Source organism: Littorina saxatilis, linkage group LG15 (genome assembly GCF_037325665.1).
Source record: "Littorina saxatilis isolate snail1 linkage group LG15, US_GU_Lsax_2.0, whole genome shotgun sequence".
Taxonomy (NCBI): Eukaryota; Metazoa; Mollusca; class Gastropoda; order Littorinimorpha; family Littorinidae; genus Littorina; species Littorina saxatilis.
Genome location: NC_090259.1, coordinates 43984905 through 44008452, shown reverse-complemented (window position 1 = coordinate 44008452; position 23548 = coordinate 43984905). Strand labels below are relative to the sequence as shown.

Here is a 23548-nt window from a genome sequence, read left to right as displayed (position 1 = left end):
TGTGTTGTCAAATCGATGTTATTTTCCAAAGTCAGTGTGGCTCCTGCGCAAAACTAATGCGCATAAGAAACGGCGTCTGCTATCAAAACCTGAGATCAACGCATCGACGCAAAAACTGTCATTTTGTAAGTTTGGAACAACAAATCAAGGTTAGAACAGCTATATAATCGCTATTGTGTTTTCAGCGTAGCAATAGGGTCCGATATTTAGACTCGAACAAGTATAATGCGACTCGTCGGCATTATACTTGTCTCGTCTAAATATCGGACCCTATTGCTACGCTGAAAACACAATAGCTGTTAATATGTTGCCTCAATGTTCCAAACCGGGTAAATCTAGCTTCACACTCTGTACATGCATACTTTTTCACTCCTGTATGCGTTAGAATGTGTCGTTTCAAAGTACTAGAGTGTTTGAACCTGGCATCACACTCTGTTCATGCATGCTTTTTTACACCTGTATGTGTTGACATATGTTGCTTCAAATTTCCAGACCGCGTGAACCTAGCATCACACTCAGTACACGCATACTTTTTCACTCCTGTGTGTGCTAATATGTCTTTCTTCAAATGACAAGGCCGTGTGAACCTAGCATCACACTCTGTACATGCAAACTTTTTTTAAATTTCTATATGTGAATGCATGAGCTGTATGAGCTAATTCGTTTAGTACGCCAGCTGGGGTTCTTTGTAAGCTATGATAAAGTGGTGGGGCCTACACAACGGATTACAATGGATTACCTTCTTGGGGCAAGAGATCGACACCCAAGAATTATTTAATGCACCCTGTCCCTCGGACAGGATACACTGGTCAAGCTTGAAGACCAGTTGCAGCAGTTTTCTGCGCGAAAACGGGCAACGTTGAAGCAGTTGCAGCAGCTTGCAGGCAGCCTTAACTACGCAGCCAAAGCGGTCAGAGGAGGAAAGTTCTTTCTGCGCCGTATTCTGGATGTGATGCTTCCCTTACGTCAAGCGTCACACTCTGTACATGCATACTTTTTTACACCTGTATGTGTTAGAATATGTTGCTTTAAATTTCCAGACTGGGTGAATCTAGTTTCACACTCTGTACATGCATACTTTTTTACACCTGTATGTGTTAACATGTGTTGCTTCAAGGTAGAAGAGCGTGCAAACCTAGCATCACACTCAGTGATTGGCATTATACAAGAAAAACTTAACAAGGGTAAAAAGAGAACCAGAATCCGTTCGTCGCCTCTTACGACATGCTGGGGAGCATCGGGTAAATTCTTCCCCCTAACCCGCGGGGGGTACTCCGGTGTAAGTTAGCATGTGTCGCTTCAAAGTACTAGAGTCTTTGAACCTGGAATCACACTCTGTACATGCATGCTTTTTTACACCTGTATGTGTTAACATTTCTTTCTTTCTTTCTTTCTTTATTTGGTGTTTAACGTCGTTTTTAACCATTCAAGTTTATATCGCGACGGGGAAAGGGGGGAGATGGGATAGGGGAAAGGGGGGAGATGGGATAGAGCCACTTGTTCTTTCTTTCTTTATTTGGTGTTAAGTCGTTTTCAACCATTCAAGGTTATATCGCGACGGGGAAAGGGGGGAGATGGGATAGGGGAAAGGGGGGAGATGGGATAGAGCCACTTGTTAATTGTTTCTTGTTCACAAAAGCACTAATCAAAAAGAGCCACTTGTTAATTGTTTCTTGTTCACAAAAGCACTAATAAAAAAATTGATCCAGGGGCTTTCAACGTAGTACAATATATGACCTTACTGGGCGAATGCAAATTTCCAGTACAAAGGACTTAACATTTCTTACAATGTGTTAACATATGTCGCTTCAAATTTCCAGACTGGGTGAATCTAGCTTCATATTCTGTACATGCATACTTTTTCATTCCTGTATGTGCTAATACGGGGTCCTTTAATAAATGACTAGGCCGTTTGAACCTAGCATCACACTCTGTAAATGCATGCTTTTACTCCTGTATGTGTTTCTTTCTTTCTTTCTTTATTTGGTGTTTAACGTCGTTTTCAACCGTTCAAGGTTATATCGCGACGGTCCTGTATGCATATCTCGCTTCAATGTACTAGAGTCTTTGAACCTGGCATCACACTCTGTACATGCATGCTTTTACACACCTGTATGTTTTAACATATGTCGCTTCAAATGTACAGACTGGGTGAATCTAGCGTCACACTCTGTACATGCATACCTTTTTACACCTGTATGTTTTAACATATGTTGCTTTAAATTTCCAGACTGGGTGAATCTAGCTTCACACTCTGTACATGCATACTTTTTTACACCTGTATGTGTTAACATGTGTTGCTTCAAGGTAGAAGAGCGTGCAAACCTAGCATCACACTCAGTGCACGCATACTTTTTCACTCCTGTATGTGTGAACATGTGTCGCTTCAATGTTCCAGACTCGGTGAATCTAGCTTCACACTCTGAACATGCATGCTTTTTCACTCCTGTATGTATTTTCATGTGTCGCTTAAAATTACTAGAGTCTGCGAACCTGGCATCACACTCTGTACATGCATGCTTTTTTACACCTGTATGTATTAACATATGTTGATTCAAATGTCCAGACTGGTTGAATCTAGTTTCACACTCTGAACATGCATGCTTTTTCACTCCTAGCAAGTGTCGATTCAAAGTATAAGAGTCTTTGAATCTGGCATCACACTCTGTACATGCATGCTTTTTTACACCTGTATGTGTCAACAAATGTTGCTTCAAAGCACTAGAGTCTGCGAACCTGGCATCACACTCTGTACATGTATGCTTTCTTACTCCTAAAATGTGTCGCTTGAAATGTCCAGACTTTTTAGGCTTAGCACTACTCTCTGTACAGGCAAGTTTTTTCTCTGTCAGGCTTATTAACATGCTTGGCTTCAGATTACCGGACTCTTTGAGCCCAGCATTACACTCAATACTTGAATGTTTCTCTTGTTTCAGCCAGGTATCACACTCAGTACTAGAATGTTTCTCTTGTTTCAGCCAGGTATCGCACTCAGTACTAGAATGTTCCTCTTGTTTCAGCCAGGTATCACACTCAGTACTAGAATGTTGCTTTTGTTTCAGCCAGGTATCACACTCAGTACTAGAATGTTTCTCTTGTTTCAGCCAGGTACCACATTCAGTACTTGAATGTTCCTCTTGTTTCAGCCAGGTATCACTGTGAGCGCTGTCTGCAGCTTGTCCTTCCAATGTCAGCACTGTAGATATGGTAGCTGTGTCTGTGGCCACAACCTCTCTGACTGGCACTGGAAAATGAAAGCAAAAGCAAGTCATACGAGAGTGCTGATTATGATCCGTGAATAGCATACACTTTTTCTCCTGTTTCCTTTTGCAGATTAAACATACACTGAGCACAAAAAGGATATATTTTCAATGGTATAGCCCAGGTGTTAAACAGCAGGTTTTTTGGTCAGAAATATACGTGTCTTTCTTTTGTTCAAAAATGTGTTTCTGGAATCTGAGCAATATCTGGATATGACGTCACTGGTCCGTGACCACGCCTACCCTCAAAAATGGTGTTTTTTACGGCATGATTCACTTTCAACCGTCGAAACAGTGACAAACTGAATGCTAGTTTACTTTTTTTACATCCAAAAGTTTATTTGGTGTCTTACCTAACAGTTCATACACATTTAGTTCAAATCCGTCGCGCTGTCAGGCTGATCTAAAAGAGAGCGACCACAAAACTGAAAAACAGCAAAAAATCCATGGTTTCTATGGTGGTTTTGCTGTGTTTTAACTGTTTCTGCTCAGTGTATGGTCGCGTGTGGTTGAGAACAATATTTCTTTCCTTTTAATGTGCCAACAAGGTTTATAGACTCCACGATTAGATAGTACTTATCTCGGCGAGCATTGTGTTGGAACTACCATACTCTTCCAATTTTAAAGTTGATATGAAAAATCACTGATGTGTCAAATTACAACCAAATCCTTGCAACGATGCGCGAAAGAAGTCGTTTCTTTTTTACATTTAGTCAAGTTTTGACTAAATGTTTTAACATAGAGGGGGAATCGAGACAAGTGTGTGTGTGTGTGTGTGTGTGTGTGTGTGAGTGTGAGTGTGTGTGTGTGTGTGTGAGTGTGAGTGTGTGTGTGTGTGTGTGTGTGGAGCGATTCAGACTAAACTACTGGACCAATCTTTATGAAATTTTGTACTTGTTAGATGTTTGAGGCCAATTAGGCCTGTTCATCCTATTTGACATGAGAGTTCCTGGGAATTGTATACGCGTCCAGAGAGGTCTTGGAGAGGACAGCACTTTTCGCCCTGCAGTCCGGACTGACGATCTAACAGCGAACGACAAGAAGAAGATACCCGGACGTTTTTTTTCATTTTTTCGATAAATACCTTTGATGACGTCATATCCGGCTTTTTGTAAAAGTTGAGGCGGCACTGTCACACCCTCATTTTTCAATCAAATTGAATGAAATTTTGGCAAAGCAATCTTCGACGAAGGCCGGACTTTGGTATTGCATTTCAGCTTTGTGGCTTAAAGGGCAGCTGTCGGGTTGTGGCTCTCAAAATCTGTTCCTTAGAATGAGTTATCATGTAACTGAAACTATACTTAAAAGTTACTTGGTGATTTTGACAGCTTGATAACACAAGTCCGAAGACTTTAGACATGCTACAATGTCTTTAATCGAAGAAAGTTTGCATTCTTGGCCGAGTCAATGCAGCCCGCTCGAAAATTACTTCCCTTGGACGCGTGACGTCAGCCGCGGAATCGGCCGGGTTGAACGGTGCTCTCTTTATGCCGTGTAATGGGCGCAATCGGGTTGTCTAGTCAAGCCCTCAAGCATACTTCACGGGTAGGTGAAGAGAAACTTAGGATGGGGTGACTTCTCCCAGGCCAAAATTTCGCAGTAAAAAACGGAGTTCATAACATGTCTTCCGTTCCCCTCCTGCTTTTGTTCCACTTGAACCCTGTTTTTGTTCAACTTATTGGCAGATATTGTCACGCGTCGAGGAACACAAACACACACACACAAACACACTCACACACAGACACACACAAACACACTCACACACACACACAGACACACACACACACATGTGTTATCACACATATACACAGACACACACACACATATGTGTTATCACACACACACACACACACGCACGATAACCATCACAAACACAGTTTGACAAATTCATCTTTGATTTTTTGCGGCCGAACCCCCCTCCCCCATTTTCCACACTAGATCCACCGTTTCATCTTTGTCTCCGTCTCTCTTCCCTTTATCTTATCTTGTCTATCTACTTGAGTGAGTAACTGAAGATGTATTATCATCATCTCTTTCCAAGATTTTCCTACCGACAGAATTGGCTTTTGTCTTGAATTCAGTACCTCACACGTAATTTTAACCTTTAGCACGCCAGCGGCGACTTGCGTCACCCAGCCATTTCCATCCCCCCCCCCCCCCCCCCCCTCACTTCCTTCTGTTATCTCGTCGTGTTGTGTGCGCTGAATTTGAGTCAGTTTTGTCGAAGTTTTCTGCTTTTGTTTTGTGCATCGATAAAATACTTTACTGCTTTGACAAGCAAGATGGAGGATGATGAGTTTGAAACTTTCTTTTGAGTTGTTTCTTGACAACAAATTGTATGCGGAATCGGAACGAATTACTGAGGAAGATCTTCGCAATGAACTGTGTATCGCGGTGAAAAAAATGACAGTTCGTCAATAGACAGTGACGGTTACGAAACGGAATTTACGAAAGTGCAGATGGATACAAACAGTGGCTGGTTTGTTTGTTTGTTTGTTTGTTTGTTTATTTGTTGCTTAACGTCCAGCCGACTACGCAGAGCCATATCAGGACGAGGAAGGGGGGGATGAAGGGGGCCACTTGTCAAGCGATTCCTGTTTACAAATGCACTAACCCATTACTTGTGTCCCAGCAGGCTTTAGTAAAACTAAATTAATACCTACTGGAAGATTACCAGTTTCCAGTATGTTAAAATAGGCTTAACCTATCTACTGCTGGACTTACATCAGAACACTAACAGATTAAACTATACATGAATCGCGAGACAAGCGGCAAGAGAAGAGATTTTTGGAAAAAATACAGGTGAATGAGCAAGAAGGCAGAAAAAAGAAAAGAATTCATGAAGAAAAAGAGAGCATGACAGGAAAGAGGAACCAAAAATCTACCTAACAGCAAACTAGAAAGCTCCTGCGGTTCCAAAAACAGGAGGGGCCTTTAATTTCATAACCGCAGTGCCCCACTGCGGGAGCAGTGGCTGGTCCAGTTCAGAGAAATGACAGGACCAGCAAACATTACCAATAATCTGACTGATATTGGATACTTTCTTCTGCGTTTTTTTGCGTAGCAAATGCTCGACTAGCTTGTCGAAGAGACACTGCGTAGAAACTGACTCAAATTCAGCGCAAAGCAAGCCAGTGACAAGACGTAAAAAGTTCGCGTGTTCGGAAATGGCGACCTGTGGATCTAGTGGAGATCAAAGCGTTTCTCTGCTTGTTGTTGCTAACCGAACTAGTAAAAAAATCGTCCTATGACATGCACTGGTCCACACATTTACTTATTTAAAAACCAGGATTAGGAAGTTGGATGGTCAACATGATTACCTGTTCAAAGGAGTTTCACCAGGCATAGACTGGTTAGTTTCACAACATTCCACAAGTTTTAGTCAGTTTTGACTAAATGTTTTAACATAGAGGGGAAATCGAGACGAGGGTCGTGATATGTGTGTGTGTGTGTGTGTGTGGTGTGTGTGTGTGTGTGTGTGTGTGTGTGTGGAGCGATTCAGACTAAACTACTGGGCCGATCTTTATGAAATTTGACATGAGAGTTCCTGGGAATGATATCCCCGCACGTTTTTTTTCATTTTTTCGATAAATACCTTTGATGACGTCATATCCGGCTTTTTGTAAAAGTTGAGGAGGCACTGTCACACCCTCATTTTTCAATCAAATTGAATGAAATTTTGGCAAAGCAATCTTCGACGAAGGCCGGACTTTGGTATTGCATTTCAGCTTTGTGGCTTAAGAACTAATGAATCAGTTTGGTCATTAAAAATTGGAAACTTGTAATTAAAAAAAATAAATTATTAAACGATCCAAAAATAATTTCATCTTATTCTTTGTCATTTTCTGATTCCAAAAACATATACATATGTTATATTTGGATTACAAACAGCTCTGAAAATTAAGAATATGAAAATTATTATCAAAATAAAATTTCCGAAATCGAATTAAAACAATTTCATCGTATTCCTTGTCGGTTCCTGATTCCAAAAACATACACTCTTCAAAAAAAGTTAAGGATCGGTTGAAAAAACGGATCTAATTATAACAAGAAGAGCAAACGCTCGATCGAGTCACTTTCGCAGTTCTGAATATTATATGAGGCATCAGATGGACAGGAAGAAATTGCTATTCACAACACAATGAGTCACGTTCACATAAAATTTGAGCCCGGTCACTTTTATAGTTTCCGAGAAAAGCCCAACGTTAAGTTGTGTGTTGCCGAACAGAAAAGGCTAGTTATCTCCCTTGTTTTTCTGATAACGTTCGTAAAAGGCTACAGATGTAAATACTTTGATGTAAAGAATAATCCTACAAAGTTTCAATCACATCCGATGAACTTTGTCAAAGATATAAAATGTCTAATTTTTCCTTTGACGCTGACCTGTGACCTTGAAAAAGGTCAAAGGTCAACGAAACCATCGTTAAAGTGTAGAGGTCATTGGAGGTCACGACTAAACAAAATATGAGCCCGATCGCTTTGATAGTTTCCGAGAAAAGATATAAAATGTCTAATTTTTCCTTTGACGCTGACCTGTGACCTTGAAAAAGGTCAAAGGTCAACGAAACCATCGTTAAAGTGTAGAGGTCATTGGAGGTCACGACTAAACAAAATATGAGCCCGATCGCTTTGATAGTTTCCGAGAAAAGTCCAACGTTAAGGTGGTGTCTACGGACGGCCGGCCGGTCGGCCGGCCGGACGGCCGGCCGGCCGGACGGCCGGCCGGACAGACTAACACTGACCGATTACATAGAGTCACTTTTTCTCAAGTGACTCAAAAAAATTGCCAAAAAATTAAACATCGACATAATAATTAAAAGATTAATGTGTTTGAATTAACAAATGAACAATGAGTCTTGACCTAGAATTTTGTTTGGCAGGCAGAGTTATTTCCCTTTGTGGGACTTCTCAAAAGCTTCTGCATTTAGGAAGAAAAAGGGTGTTTTTTATAGCCCCATGAAATTTGCGGAACGCATGCCAGGGCAAAAGGTTGTGATGCACGTGCTACAACAGGGTCCTGGCTATGAACATCGCTCACCAGCTTGTGTTTAAAGGTTGACACGCTGACACAATTATGCACAGTAGCAACATGCCCCCACGAAGAAAACTGAGCGATTTGGATAAAGGAAGGGCAATAGGATGGCTACAAGACGGTGTTGCTGCCAGGCAAGTGGCCCAGAGGCTTGCAGTGGCTCCCTCTGTCATCATCAGACTAAAACAGAGATTCCAAGCAACTGGAAGAGTGCAGGAGTGACAACGTTCTGGTCGGCCCAGAGTCACCACACAAAGAGAGGATCGCTTCATTCAGAGGCAGGCCATGCAACAAAGATTGGCTACGGCAAACAACATTAGGCAACGCCTACAAGCTACCACCAACACTGTTGTTAGTGGTCAGACGATCCGAAACCGCTTACACAACTTTGGCTTGCGTGCAAGGCGTCCAGTCCGAGGAAAAACCCTGACTGTTAATCACCGAGCAGCTCGCCGAGCCTGGTGCACTCAACATGTGAGGTGGCAACCTCAGCAGTGGGCTAAGGCGTTGTTTACACATGAGTCCCGCTTTTGCTTGGAACCTGCTGATGGTCGCATCCGAGTGTGGAGGCGTCGCGGAGAGCGCTTCGCAGAAGGCGCTGTTCTGGAACGACAGCGTTTCGGCGGAGGCTATGTGATGGTCTGGGGAGGGATCAGCACACGTCTAAGGACACCTCTGGACCATGTAGTGGGCAACTTGACCGGTGTCCGCTACCAAAATGAGATCCTGCAACCCCTGGTCGTTCCAGCCCTCCAAGCGATCGGCCCTCGTGCGATTCTTCAGGATGACAACGCACCTCCCCATCGCTCTGCAGCTGTAAACACCTTCATCCAGCAGGCCAGGGTCAACAGGATGCTGTGGCCAGCCAACAGCCCGGACCTGAACCCCATAGAGCACATGTGGGACGAGCTTTGTCGTCGGGTACAGCAATCACCCTCCTCCTGCCAATCTAGGTCAACTGCTGCAATGGCTCCAGCAGCAGTGGAATGGAGTTCCCAGAGCATTCATATGCAACCCGATTCACTCCATGCGCCAACGATGTGTTGAATGCCTGGCACACAACGGAGGGCACACGCGTTATTGACACTGATTCACATCGATGTGAATTCCATTTTCGAGGGTTGTCACGTTTGACACACTCTAGCTAAATTGTCGCTGCCGCGTTCGATCTTTGCTTTGTTTTTCATTACTCCTTGGTTGTTCAATTCTATAATTTAAAAAAAAAGAAAGAATTCGGTCTTTTCTGTTTTGTGTGGCGTGCTTATAAAAAAGTGATCCATAACTTTTTTTGAAGAGTGTATAGATATATGTTTGGATTAAAAACACGCTCAGAAAGTTAAAACAAAGAGAGGTACAGAAAAGCGTGCTATGCAGCACAGCGCAACCACCCCCGCGCTAAACAGGCTCGTTAATTTCACTGCCTTTTCCACGACCGGCGGACTACGGTCATTGTGAAAAAATGCAGTGCGTTCAGTTTCATTTTGTGAGTTCCACAGCTTGACTAAATGTAGTAATTTCGCCTACCGCGACTTGTTTTTTTAATTTATTGCTAAGAAAATAAATGATGCACGCAAACAAAATATTTTAATGTTAAATATAACCCCATCACAACCACAAAGTTTCATGCTTATAGTGCATTTTTCAAAGAAGTTGTAAGTGTTAAAAGTGAGTGGGTGTTATTCTTATGCCAGGAAAGCAAAATAATGTGGCTACAGGGGAAGTAATGGTGGCTGGAATCTGGAGTGCTAAAGGTTAATAACATGAGATTGCATAACAATTTGATCGAAAAATAGACAGTGACAAAGTTCGCTCAAAATGACTCCGGACTCTGAGGTTGGTGTGTTTCATCTGCATTTTTGGAGTCTTCCGCACACTCTGGTGCTAATGTAAGTAATCAGGATGGTAATAGTAACAAAGGAACCACCAAGAAATCTTGTTTTCAGAAGGGCGCACTCTATTTTTCAAGTCTTGATGATCCTGAATATTTTTTGCAGAACAAATACTCAATAAGAAAAGGCTACAAATTCTTCAAAATTGCGGTGCTCCTCGAGGCCGATGTCCGCTCTTTAATCAAAAACAACGCAAAAGAGACATTCAAACTGCACAAGGTGAAAGCGTGTTATTTTGTGTCCCTGTTTTGGGGACTTCTGATTTTTCACAAGAGTTATCTTTTCTTAGCTTGGTTATGTCTAATGTAGGTTCATATAGCAACCGCTCTTCATAGACTTCATTGATAAACAGTCTAAGCAGTAATCTACATGTGCACAAATTTGATATCAAATTTTAACTCCCTGAAACCTATGTCAATCAATCAATCAATCAATATGAGGCTTATATTGCGCATATTCCATGGGTACAGTTCTAGGCGCTCTGCAATGATGCCGTGTGAGATGGAATTTTTTACGGCCAGTAGATTGCAGCCATTTCGGCGCATATTTACCTTTCACGGCCTATTATTCCAAGTCACACGGGTATAGGTAGACAATTATTAACTGTGCCTAAGCAATTTTGCCAGGAAAGACCCTTTTGTCAATCGTGGGATCTTTAACGTGCACACCCCAATGTAGTGTACACATGTCAACCTTTTAAGGGGAGAGGTGGCACGAAAAATGAAATCTGAATATTTGTAAGTTTTCTTTGAAGTTTAGGGGTACTTTATAGAAAGAAAGCATGAAAAAGCACCTGCATGCCCAGTTTTTGACCAAGCAAGTAATATTTTCATAAAAAAATACCAATTTCTTCCAAAAAATACGAAAATTACACACCACGCCCCATGAAATTCAAAAGACATTTTTGAAGCTACAGGCTTCAAATGCAGTGAAAATTACTCCCAGATATCAGTTTCAGACTTATACAGAGCCATTTTGACCAAATTACCCCAGTTCGAATTCAGCAGCATAAATTGAGAGATATAAATTTTTGCCCCCAAAATACCCAATCAGGCTTATATTATATTCTCTAAAAAAAAATTTTGATGGGTTTTACAAAAACCGCTCTGTAAGAGTCTAGCAAAATCAAATCTTACTCCTGTAAAAGAAAAATTATAACTCTACCACAAGTAGTTCTGACGAAATATCATTTCCCGCGTTGATACCGTCCTTGAAAACCCATATTCAGAGAAAATTGCATTTGAAAGTTTGTGAAGTGTTTCTCTACACATTATGAAGACACATTGCTGAAAAAAGAGTCTGGGTGTGTCCACGTATTGTTCCGAGTCTTCTTCAAATGATGTTGGTACTTATTCCCCTCCATCCCCCATCAGTCCAGCACCGTACACCTCCCCCTCCTGGTCTTCTCGCTGCTCCAGCTGACGTTGACGACCAGCACATCTTGCCCTACGAGCTGCTACAGCGGCCACATCTGTTGCTCTCTCCGCCTTCTGGACCCTCACCTTGTCTTTATTGGCCAAAGCAGAATGAGTAAGCTCAGTAATTGGCAAGCTCATGTGGTCCATGACCTGTGCCAGTGCAAAGTTGCCTCTGTTGAACTTTGCAACAGCCTCAGCGGTGGCTGCTTCCACCCGGTCTTTCGCAACAAAGACTTCTTTGGGGCAGTGTCCCCACATGACATTGTGGAGAGACTCGTTGCTGTTCTGGGTCTTGCCATGGGCCACGCGCTTGAGAAGAATGGGATTTGTCATTCTCCTGTAGATGGGCAGAACAGCATGCGAGACTTCCCTGGACAAGGCGGTGCCGTTGTGCCCTGCGTGTGGAGGTGGTGGTTGCCCTTCTGCCCTGGCTCTTTGAAAAAAGCACCATGAGGCTGGCCCGGCTGGACATCTGTCGTGGTGAGGGTCCTCGTCAGTTGAAGTCACATGGAAAAAAGTGGCCCAGATCGCCTGCTCCATGGCTCGCTGATCTTCAAGGTTGTTGAGAATCGCGCTACGGAAGTAGTTTTGCAAGCGTTGACACTTTTCCTTGGTTAGTCGCCCCTCCCCTCTTCCACCAAGCCTTCCATCCTTTGATGCCTTGCGGAGAGCTGTGCCCATTCTCTTGGGGAGGTGGTTGGTGCATTCTAGCTTGGTGATTGGACGTGTGGGACCGTAGGGCTGAGCTGCAGCCAGAGCATTGAACGCTGTGGAATCTCCGTCCGACAGCATGGTTCTGTACCTGAGGTTGTGACGCTCAACAGACCTGCAGCATAGAAAAATTCTAAAAACTTAGTGTAAAGTACTGGCTGGATAACTACTGTTTTGAAAAAAAATATGAAAAAGACTGGGGTTCATGGGCCAACAAGGTCCTGGTGAGATACAGACGCAGACCCACGAATGAAAATGATTTTGGATATTACTTTAGTGAAGAGTATCAGGAGCCCTCTCCTAGCAGAAAATACATACATGTATTATTATTACTGGAAAGTGTGCCAATTTACATTGCTTGTGTACTAAGTCTGTATAAAGTGATTTTTTCATAGAGGGTGAACATTTAACTTGTACTTGTTAGAATATATACATACACACATCTCTCTCCCTCTCTCTCACACACACACACACACACACACACACACACACACACACACACACACGGTGACAATGAGTTTGATCCCAACTTGTTTGGGACACTTTTTCTTTTCAATAGAAAAGTTTATCAGGTTTCCTCTGAAATTTGCAGATTCAATAAAAATTTCCCAGCCTGATCCTTTAGGACATTGTGAACATTTAATGATTTTTCAACAAAAGAAAATGTATTTGTGAAGGGTTTGTGGACAGTGTTTTGTTGCAAAAATATGTGCTTCTGTGTTGTGTTTTGTTGGTCTTCATCTTTCTTTGTAAACAAAAACAAACACCCACAATGTACCATGCTTTATACAATTTTAAATAAATTTTACTTTTTAGCGCAACCTTATTCATGTTGTCTTATTCTGTATTTGAAAATAAAGGATATAGGGAAGAGTGTATAGGCTATCAGAACAGTATTCTTACCTTCCCCACAACTCCAAGGCTGCATCCCTCTCCATAGACTTGGCAGATCCCTCATGGTTAATGCTGCAGTCAGGCTGGTGAAGCTGCTTCCACTGTAGTTGCTCAGCAGCGGTCATCCCCTCTAGTTTTTCTTTGTTCATCGCACATGTGTGACAGTATGTGGATTTCACACAGAAGTCCAGCACATACCCAGTCAGAACATCAACAACAACGCCAACTCCATAGTGTGAGGAAAATCCTCTCTTGTGCCATGTACCGTCAAAGGCAACATCCACCCAGAGAATGCCATCATCATCTTCCCAAGCATTGTCCTCCTCACCATCATCATTCACAGCATTCACTCTGCCTTGAGGAAATGTTTCCCTGTAGGCTTCCCTCACAAACTCCACTGTTTCGTTAAGTGTGGCATCTGTAGCTTCCACAATGCTGGCATTGACTCGTTTGTCTATGCGATGATAGGAACTCTTGTTCATCGCTGGCATTCCAAAGACTGTGCACAGTTTGTCCACACTGGAGTAGCCCTTACCTATCTCATGAGAGTATAGCACAATCTCTGTGTTCACTTCAAAGGGAACATTTTGTCTGTGGTTGAGGTTGTTTTCTCTTGGCGACGAATACTCTGTGCGTGAATACTGGCAGCTGTCGCAACACAGCACTAGTTCTTGGGACAAGCCCATCGAGTCACCAACTCGAATTGTCACATGTCCTGCCTCGCACTCCGGGCACTTCACATCAGAGAGAAGCGAGTTCAACTGACTGCACTCGGCAAAACACCACGAACGGCGATTTAGCTCGGCTGGTGGTTGAGCATTCGGGTCGATGCCTGCACCACTAAATCTCCTCAGTTTCGTCGCCGAAGCAGAAATACCTTCGATTTGAGGCTGATTACGGTTTACATCGCCCAAAACTGGCCGAGGTTCGACTCCGAGTCGATTCGAAACATACGCGTCACCACTATCTCTCAAAACAACTGTCTCTGCTCTGCCAACTTCAGGCGCGTTCTCGTCGCCTGCTGGTTTTTCCTTCCTCGTTGTTCGAGCATCTGAAAGCTGATTCTTCCTTTTGCGGGAAGAATGCGTTGGGAAAATCCTTGCGAATTTCGGAGTAGACATTGCTGCTTGCTTTATCCTGGAACGCCGAAGAAGAAGAAGAAGAAGAAGCTGCGTTGAATCGACACTGTGTTTACAACGGATAAGGCAGTTTGCGCATGCGCGTCACTGTGGTCATTGACAACGACCAACCAGAGAAGTTTCTCAAAGGTTAGAGGTTGTTCTCATGAATATTCATATTACTGTCTGAAAAAGTTGATGCGCGATCCGGCCGTTGTACGGAAATAACGGACTGTTCATGTCTATTTTTAACGTTCACAGAAAACGGGAATTCCCGCTCAACCGTTCGATGTGTTACTGCCAAGCTTATTCGGGGAATCGTGGTTGTTGCAAGGACTTGAAAACATAGATTGTTCAGCAATTTCTCACACTTGCAGCACTCACACATGTACACATACTGTGAAAATCACCACTTTATTGCAAAATAAACGATGAAATTGACAAAATAAACAACACACAGTGATTCTATGATGTTCAAAGTACCTGAAAAAAACAAAAACCCAAAACACGTTTTTGAACAAATGTTTGCTAAAATTCCGTGCCACCTCTGCCCTTAACAGAGCTGCCCAAGTTTTCCAGTCTGGTGAGAAAGTGATGCTTAAGAAACCTCATTAAACATTTGAAAATCAACTGCTTTGGGTAATTTGAACAATTTACCATCAAGACGTCCAGGTCGCCCACATCTCTCTCTCTCATCATAAAGACCCACTTTTCTGAGACTTTCCCTGTTGTTAGATTCCCTCTCTGTTAAGACCTACATGGCTTATATTCGACAAAGATATAAATAGAGGTACAGTACCACTGTCCTGGTCTCTTGTCTCCTGTTTCAGCCAGGTATCACTGTGAGTGCTGACTGCACCTTGTCCTTTCAATGGCTGCACTGTATCAAATGTTTCTCCTGGTTCCTGTTTTGGGCAATGGCATTCTGCTTGATGATTTAACATACCTGAAAGCAGAAGCAGGCAATTTCAAACGCAACACTGAATAGAGTTTAAACTGTGTCAAGTCCCCAACACACCACCCAAGCTTGCAACCACAATATATATGTTACAGTTAATCTGTGAAACCAGGGAATACGTGTGGAAACTCCCACGTTCACTCATGTTTTTGCACAAATGGGTTTTTACGTGTATGACCGTTTTTACCCTGCCATTTAGGCAGCCATATGCCGCTTTCTAGGGGAAGCATACTGGGTATTTTCGTGTTTCTTTAACCCACTGAACTCTGACAATGACATGGATCACAGCATCTTTTCTGTGCGCACTTGGTCTTGTGTTTGCGTGTGGGGGATAAGGCACTAGCAGGTCTGCACATAAGTTGACCTGGGAGATCGAAAAAATCTCCACCCTCAACACACCAGGCGGTAGCGTCCGGGATTGAAGTGCTTTCAAGACTAGCCGTCACCAATAATGTCATTTGACCACCACCACTCCCCCAAAACATCCCCTTCCTCCCCATTAGGTGTTTCATTCACCTGATCTGATGAACCTTACCATAGGGGCGTGTTTCAGTGATGTGCCAACACTCTTCTGCGACATCAATCTCTATCTTGACATCTGAGAGGAGAGCTGAGTCTCCTTCCTCCATGCTGTTGGGAGAAGCCATGGTTCCTGACAGTTCAAGGTGCTGACTGTTCACTGATCAAGGTGTTGGCAAATCATAGCAGCTCACTCTTCAAGGTGTAGCGCGATCATAGCAGCTCACTGATCAAGGTGTTGGGCGATCATAGCAGCTCACTGATCAAGGTGTTGGCAAATCATAGCAGCTCACTCTTCAAGGAATAGGGCGATCATAGCAGCTCACTGATCAAGGTGTTGGCTGATCATAGCAGCTCACTCTCCAAGGTGTTGTAGGTTCATGGATGATGAGCGTTCAAATCATTGCTGTGGGAACAACAATGTTCAGCAGTTTAAAGAAGCAGAGAAAAGATTTCTCTTTCGCTCACACACACACAGGCACACTAAACCAGCAACCAGCCACAAGCTCATGAGTAGATATATAGAGTTTATGGAGACAATACTTTTCAATGATTGAAAAGTTCATAAAAGTTGACAAAATATATACCTCTCTGGTACAGATAACAAATGGGTGCAATCTATGGTCTAAGACCTGTAATTCTCCGATTTCGTTTAACATGAAGTCAAGTTTTGACTAAATGTTTGAACATAGACGGGGAATTGTGACAAGGGTGGTGGTGTATGTGACTGTGTGTGTGCATGTATGAAGCCGTTCAGAAAAAAAACAATGGACCGATCTTCATGAAACTATACAATGTACACATATGTATATAAAAATTCTCCCAAGTGATACCGCTAGATGTTTTTGATAAACCAAGGGACATCATTTACACAACAGAGTTGCCTCCCTTGATTGAAAATGGCAGCTTTAATGATGTTTTTGTTCTTAAAACACATGTAAAAAAACCCACGGAAATCATTCATACAGTTCATTTTGAGACTTCAAAAGTCTTCAATGACTTGCTAATTATGCTTACGGGGGCAGGTTCTGCAAAATTAGAGTGCTTTATTGCCACTAAACCATGAGCTATGTATAAGGCAGGTCTCACAGTAACTTCACGGTCCATCTCACATTTCCATGGAATTGCTTGAACAAATTTTTCCATGAACTCTGCACGGCCCTTTTACAGCAGGCACAAAATCCAGGAAATGATGCCTGTCGCAAATTGAATGATAGCACAGTTTACCGATGACGCTCTTGTAAAGTCAATTTTTATTTCAATAAACCCGCTATCTTTTTTGGAGTGTCGAGGGTTGGTGCATTCACATAGTATAACCGTTTCTAGGTCGATACACACTCCAAGTGTGTTCCAAACTCTGACACTAAACTGCCATGAAGCATCAGTTTCGTGTGTGTGTTTGTTTCTGTCTGTGTTTGTTCCTAGCATACTTTGATACCATGAATCGAAAGTGAAGCCTACTTTCGCAAAATGGCGTCGAACGACGCTCCGAGTGTTGATGGGTTTCAGTGTCGAAAATGCAATCTACGTCACAGCAAAGGCCGTGCAGCATCAGATTGTTTTCGTTTCTTTATACTCTTATAATCAACTGTTCTGCGTTCCAATCGCAAAGTGGTGTCGAATGGCAAATTCGCTTCACGACCGGAAGTTAAACACGTCACGGCCAATCCGGCCTCTCCCATAATGCAACAGAAAAAGGGGCGGGGCTTAGCAAAAATAGCACAACGCGTGGCACGCGATGTAAACACGAACAGGCCAAAGTGCACTGGGCACGCGGGGGCATCAGGGCGCTCTAGTAAATCAGCTTCAATGTTTTTGTCAATAAAAAAAGCACAAGATAGTGTCCACAAGCTCTTTGTTTGGATTTCCTTCTCCCAAAAATGTTTTAACCTTTTGAACTTGGGCGTAAATAAGATCAATTTCCTCTCTCTCACCGCTAAACTGAATTTTACCATCTGGCTTTCTGTCTGTGCGAGCAGCATTTCTTCTTTTAACAGCTTCTTCAGAGTTTTTCACATATTTTCGTTTCTGAACATTTGTGATATCTTGCATATTGATTGCGTATTTTGTTTATATTTACAATACAATTGAACTTTCACACAGAGAACCTTTGTGTCAAAGAAATCAGTCACACAGAGAGAAACAGAATAACAATGTCAAGGCTGTAGATGTCAGGCTAGTCAAACGGACAAAATGAAACTTAGTCTTGGTTGCTGTAACTCAGTCACCGCTATGATGGTACTTTCGCTGATATTGCAGAAAAACAACACAGAATCAGCCAAAACCGCGAACAATAAACAAGTTTAGTACGTCACAACGTCAATGAACAGAATTCTCGAGTCAATTTTTGCATCAGACTCTGACTAAGTGAGTGGGGCAAGCGTCAAACACCACTGAAATGAGGAGGGAAATCTTGGCGCATTTTTTTGGCGGAATACTTGAACAAACCAATCATTTTCAAACTGACCAAGGACAAAAACAGGCTTGTGAACCGAATGGTGAGGGGGGAGGGTACCTCGAAATGTGTGGGTGATGATTTCACATCACCAGTCCATTGCTGCAGTCTTTGTATAGTAGCTCCACCGACCACTGTCCCCTCCCCCCTCCCGTTCGTTCCCCCTTTCAACCCCCTACCACCTTGGAATAAACTGCAGAAGACCATTTGCATATCCTGGATTCTTCCATTTGTGTTGCCAGGGGCGACCCAAGATCCGAGTCCCTTTGTTTCCCATGTCCACTTAGAACAAACCGAGTTTAGATTACCCCTTTCTGTTTTGAAAGTAAACTTGCCCATCCTGTGAGGCACTTTCAGGGACAGTAATTATAGTTAGCGGGACCATGTAGACGAAGTCAACGGTGATAATCTGCGTAGCGTATACGCATACTTTGGAACACGGTCTGTTATTCCACCCAGCGAGAGCCTCTAACACAATCAGTGTTGTTGACAGATGAAGGCGGGAAAACCTGAGTGTTTCACATTCCAACATCCGATGGTGATAGTAACTTAGTTAGGGCCAGGCTGCGGTCTGTAAGCTGTATTGCACTGACATCTCTTTCTGTCTGTGGAAATAAATGGCGAAATTTGATTTAACACTTCTCATTATTAACAGTGACCAGGAGAACGCAAAAAGGAGACTATTTACTGAGAATCAGTGGCCATTTGAAACTCGAAGGTGTGTAATAAAAGATTCGACTTGTGTACCAAGAGGTGCTGGGCCATCCATCATCGTGTGACCTCGATACATAGGCTGTCTCTCGTGTGTGTAGTACCGTTAGGGTGCAGACGTGGTTATCTGATCCTGGAGGCGATGGTGAAAGCGGAGACACGGGTCCTAGTACAGGGCTCTCCTCTGGTAGGCCAGTGTGCCTTTTGTTTTTGCAGCCCTTGTGTGACAAATCATCGCCAGAGGTGGCTAGGTACAGGCCAATTGCCACACCGCAGGAATTCCGGCGTTAGAAAAGTACTCTACAAGAAGTATTGGTCCATGCTAGACCGACGCGGTGCTTGGAATTGTGCATTGTACTTGGCGAAAAAGACGTCTTCCTTACATCAAGACAATCCAACACGGGTAAACATTAACCGAGAAATGATGCCCGACTGTGTGCTCAAATTAGTGAGAGAGCTTTATCCCAACCCCACAGGAATACCCTATCAAGGCCACAACTGGTGGTAAAGGTTAGTTGCATTTCTTTCTTCATATCCGATGTAACAAATACACATGCACCTGAGACAGCATGTTCTGGGACCAAATTGCCGCATGCCACGTGTTTTGCTATTTTTGGAACGCATGGTGTAAATCTGTGACGTCGGAGAGTGGTGACTCCGCCCTTTTCTTTGAACAAGATCCCCATTGAAATGTTTGTTTACAAATATCTTCTTTATTATGGAGAATTAACCTTATCTAAGCGCATAGGGCGGTAAATGTGTGAAAACCAGCTGTGTGAACAAAAAATCTGACACCGTAACTCATGCTTAACCGAGATATTAAAGAAAATGTAGGAGCAGTATTTGTCCGTTGCCTGCAAGAGGTTTGAAATGATTTGCCAACGCAGAAGGTCAGGCTCCTTATATACTCCTGCCGGGCCTTTAAAGCCGGAGTGTATTGGACAGTGGTCAGGTCTTGTATACACTCTGAGTGCGTTGTTTATCTCACACAAACTCAATACTGACTATTCCCCTCCCATCCAAAGTGCTGCTAATCGTACTTTGGTCCATGTATTCCCCTCTTGGATTCTAATTTGTGTTCAAAAATGGTATTTTGACTTTCAACGCAAAATGTTTCTTTTCTTATTCATGGGAATGGGACGTAACCGCTTGCTGCGATTTCGAATACATCGAATTTTGGGTAAAATTGATCGAATTACATCACAAATCTGCGTCAGTTACAAGATCTTGACAAGAATCTCTTACTCAAGAACTGCTTCAACTAGGCGGAGAAACATTCAGTCTAAGCCCTCCCGATAGCTGCACGTAATGAAACCACAACGCTAAAGTTCACTTGAAGATTACCTTCTTCTCTCCGTTGGGACCGGGTTTATTTGATAAACGTAAGTGGTCCCGCGTTGATGTCACTTGTCGATTCCGGATGCGGTGTGTGCCTCTTGGAATCGGGATGACAATTTAAAAAAACCAGCACTGAGAAAGGGCAGGAACTGGATAGGTTGGGAGGCGTTTAAAACTATGTACAGGGGTTGAGGGATTAGGGGTTGCCCACTGGCGGTTGCAGGGGACTGCTACCGCGGAGACGTGAGCGGAACGACTCAAGGCTGTTTCAAATCCACTGAGATTCGGCGTGTGACCTCTACTTATAACACCGACTGTAAAAGAAGTCATTGGTAGCTTGAGTACACAGTGATAGCACAAATAATCCACTTGCTCTTCATGTCAGCGTATGGCGTTTGCTCACGTGACAAATGGCAGCAGTAGTCAAACGGAGTGATTTCCCTTACGTCTTTTTGCCTGAACTGCCAAAAAAGAAAGGATAGGCACCAGAAAAGTACAATAAAACCCAGCTCAGCCGGCAATGTTTTAAGACTGAGAGCTGTGAGGTCACGAAATGATCGTGGCTCAGTCGAGATCAAAAGATTTGCTAATTCAAAAACACAAACTAATATTGACGTCAACATCAAATTTCAAAGAAAAGTCCACCCGAAATAGTAGCCTATTAGTGTAAGAACCAACCGTAGCTCTCTATTTTACAAGATCCGACCTGCATGGAGAGAGAGAGAGAGAGAGAGAGAGAGAGAGAGAGAGAGAGAGAGAGAGAGAGAGCTAGGGGGGGGGGATGAGAGAGTGAGTTTGTCATTTACACAGACCTGCCGCCAACTCTTGTGAAACCTCAAGAGTAGCAATATAGGATTTTTTGTGAATTTTCAGAGTAGCAAATAGTGTTTTAACAAATGTATTCCCACATCCGCATTTATGACCTCTTGCACAAGATCAGACATTTTTAATAAAGTCTTATGATAATTATGCCGGAACATAAAATGCCTATTAGAGAGCATCTGCAGTGACACTTTTCAGTGCAGACGATGTTTAATGACTGATTTTGTGCCCGCTACACTGTGTGGAAAGCAGAAATGTGTACCAGGACTGACAAAGAAGAGGGAACTGTTCCATGTTTGTGATTATTTGTTTCAGAGTAGCAATATTTCGCTTGGCGTAGCAGTTGGCAGCTCTGTGACGGCGTAGACATGTAGCAGGTTGAAAAAATAACTAGTGACCTGTTCATGTGACTATCACAGTAGACACACAAACACAATGACAGACAAGTCTTTCTCTCCATCCATCCAATCCAAAATAACCACACGACATCAGCAGCCACTGGCATGGCGATCTTTATTCCTTTCTCCCCTTCCCACATCCACTTTGCCTAAACCTGACTGGGTGGCCACATATTGACCGACATGCAGTTTGTTGTTTACTTCATCTTGTGTTGTTATGTGGGGTCCACTAACAAAATAAAACATGTCTACTCTCTTCTATGTCTGGCAAAGTTCTCTTTCAAACTGAAGCATGGACAAGCACAATCAAAATGTAACAAGCATTGACCATAACGGGTCAAGATAGCCGCCTTGTGGTTGTGGTGGCTCGGGGGTGGGACATGGATACCGTCTCTTGGTCTGTTCAAACAGTTGACGCGTGTCCTAGTTGGACGTGATTCTAAAGCGCGACCTTAAGTCACGCACAACTGTTTGAAACCATACTTGTAATGAGAGAGTTTGAGAGAGAGAGAGAGAGATAGAGAGAGAGAGAGAGAGAGAGAGAGAGAGAGAGAGAGAGAGAGAGAGAGAGAGGAAGATAAAATAAATAAAAATAAAGTTCTGTTTTAGTTTGTTTTGTGTGTGCATATGTGTGTGTGTGCAGACTCAGTGCAACAGGAACACTAACACAAGGAAATCAGTGATGCAAATCAAACATTTAGTTAGCAAAAGATTGCTTGTATGAACCTTCCAATACTTTTTCAAAGTAGTGATACTAATACTAATTTGCCTTATAACATTTGTAAGAACAAGTTTACAAAAAGGAATCATTTTGCATTTAACTTCATATATTTTCTATTTGTACAGCAGAATAAAACAAGAGGCGAAGCCTTCAAGGCTCACGTAAGAAATCGACAAACAGTAACACAAACTCAATCACTCCGTCACACACACACACACACACACACACACACACACACACACACACACACACACACACACACACACACACACACACACACCACACACACACACACACACACACAGTAAGCATAGGTGAAACTGTGCAAGAAAGCGAGACACTGGATCTGCCAACTAGTCTCGGCCCGCTCACAATAACAATGACCGAGACTTTCAGTAATTATTTTGCGTGACGTCTAACCCTCTTACGTCATAATGTGACGTCTTCAAATAGTTTCTATCACACACGTCAAACACTTTTGACCGAGACGTAATCTTTTTATGCGAGCTTTATCCATAGACTCGGAAATGTTAAAGTTTCTATCACACACACACACACACACACACACACACACACACACACACACACACGCACAGACAGACAAAGTTTATCATCGCATAGGCTACACTTACGTGAGCCAATAACTCTCCATGATCACTTTGATCTCAATGTTTAGTCTATCTAAACATATTTACAGACAACACTATCTTGATTTGCATTGTTTTCAAAAGTTGTAGTCGAAATTAATGTTGAAAGCAATGAGATTGCCAATGTTCGAAAATTCAGAATAAAAAGACAAGAAAGGTAGGTTATTGAACGTTTGTTATTACCAAAAGAATATGTTACATTGACATTTTGTTGACCTTACGATTTTTGAAGTGCAGAGACAAACTATGAGTTACATAGCTTGATTGAATGATTTGCTCTAGTTGGGAATGCCCCCAGCGAATGAATAATTGACAACAAGTGGCTGAAACATATGATCAAGCTAAGTTGTTGTTACTCATGGTCTGCTGTACACTTTACAGACCGCTGGGTTGAACATTTGTGAATGTAAGTTATTGTTTTGTCAATAACAAACATTCCAATATTCCATCTTTCTTGTTGTTTTTGATCAAGTTGAATTGTAAGACTTCAGTTTACATCATTACGCCTGGCCAAACTGATATAACACCATGCAAACAATCTTAAAGAAGGGAATTATGAAGCACAAATAATTGTATAATTATATACAGTAGAATGAATACTATCACGTGGCCAAACTATGAATGGAACTGTAATATTTCAGCTTACACAATTATGTT

General features: G+C 42.6%; 1 protein-coding gene across 1 annotated transcript; it reads right to left on the bottom strand.

The window, feature by feature from the left end:
• Positions 1–20735, bottom strand: LOC138949412 (gastrula zinc finger protein XlCGF57.1-like). The gene is made up of 4 exons (XM_070321237.1): positions 20310–20735; positions 15816–16205; positions 15122–15268; positions 1–3244 (listed from the first exon to the last, which is right to left on the bottom strand). Exons 2-4 carry the CDS (start codon positions 15925–15927, stop codon positions 2103–2105), a joined length of 1401 nt encoding a protein of 466 aa, XP_070177338.1. The 5' UTR covers positions 15928–16205; positions 20310–20735; the 3' UTR covers positions 1–2102.
• Positions 20736–23548: the final 2813 nt, after the last annotated feature.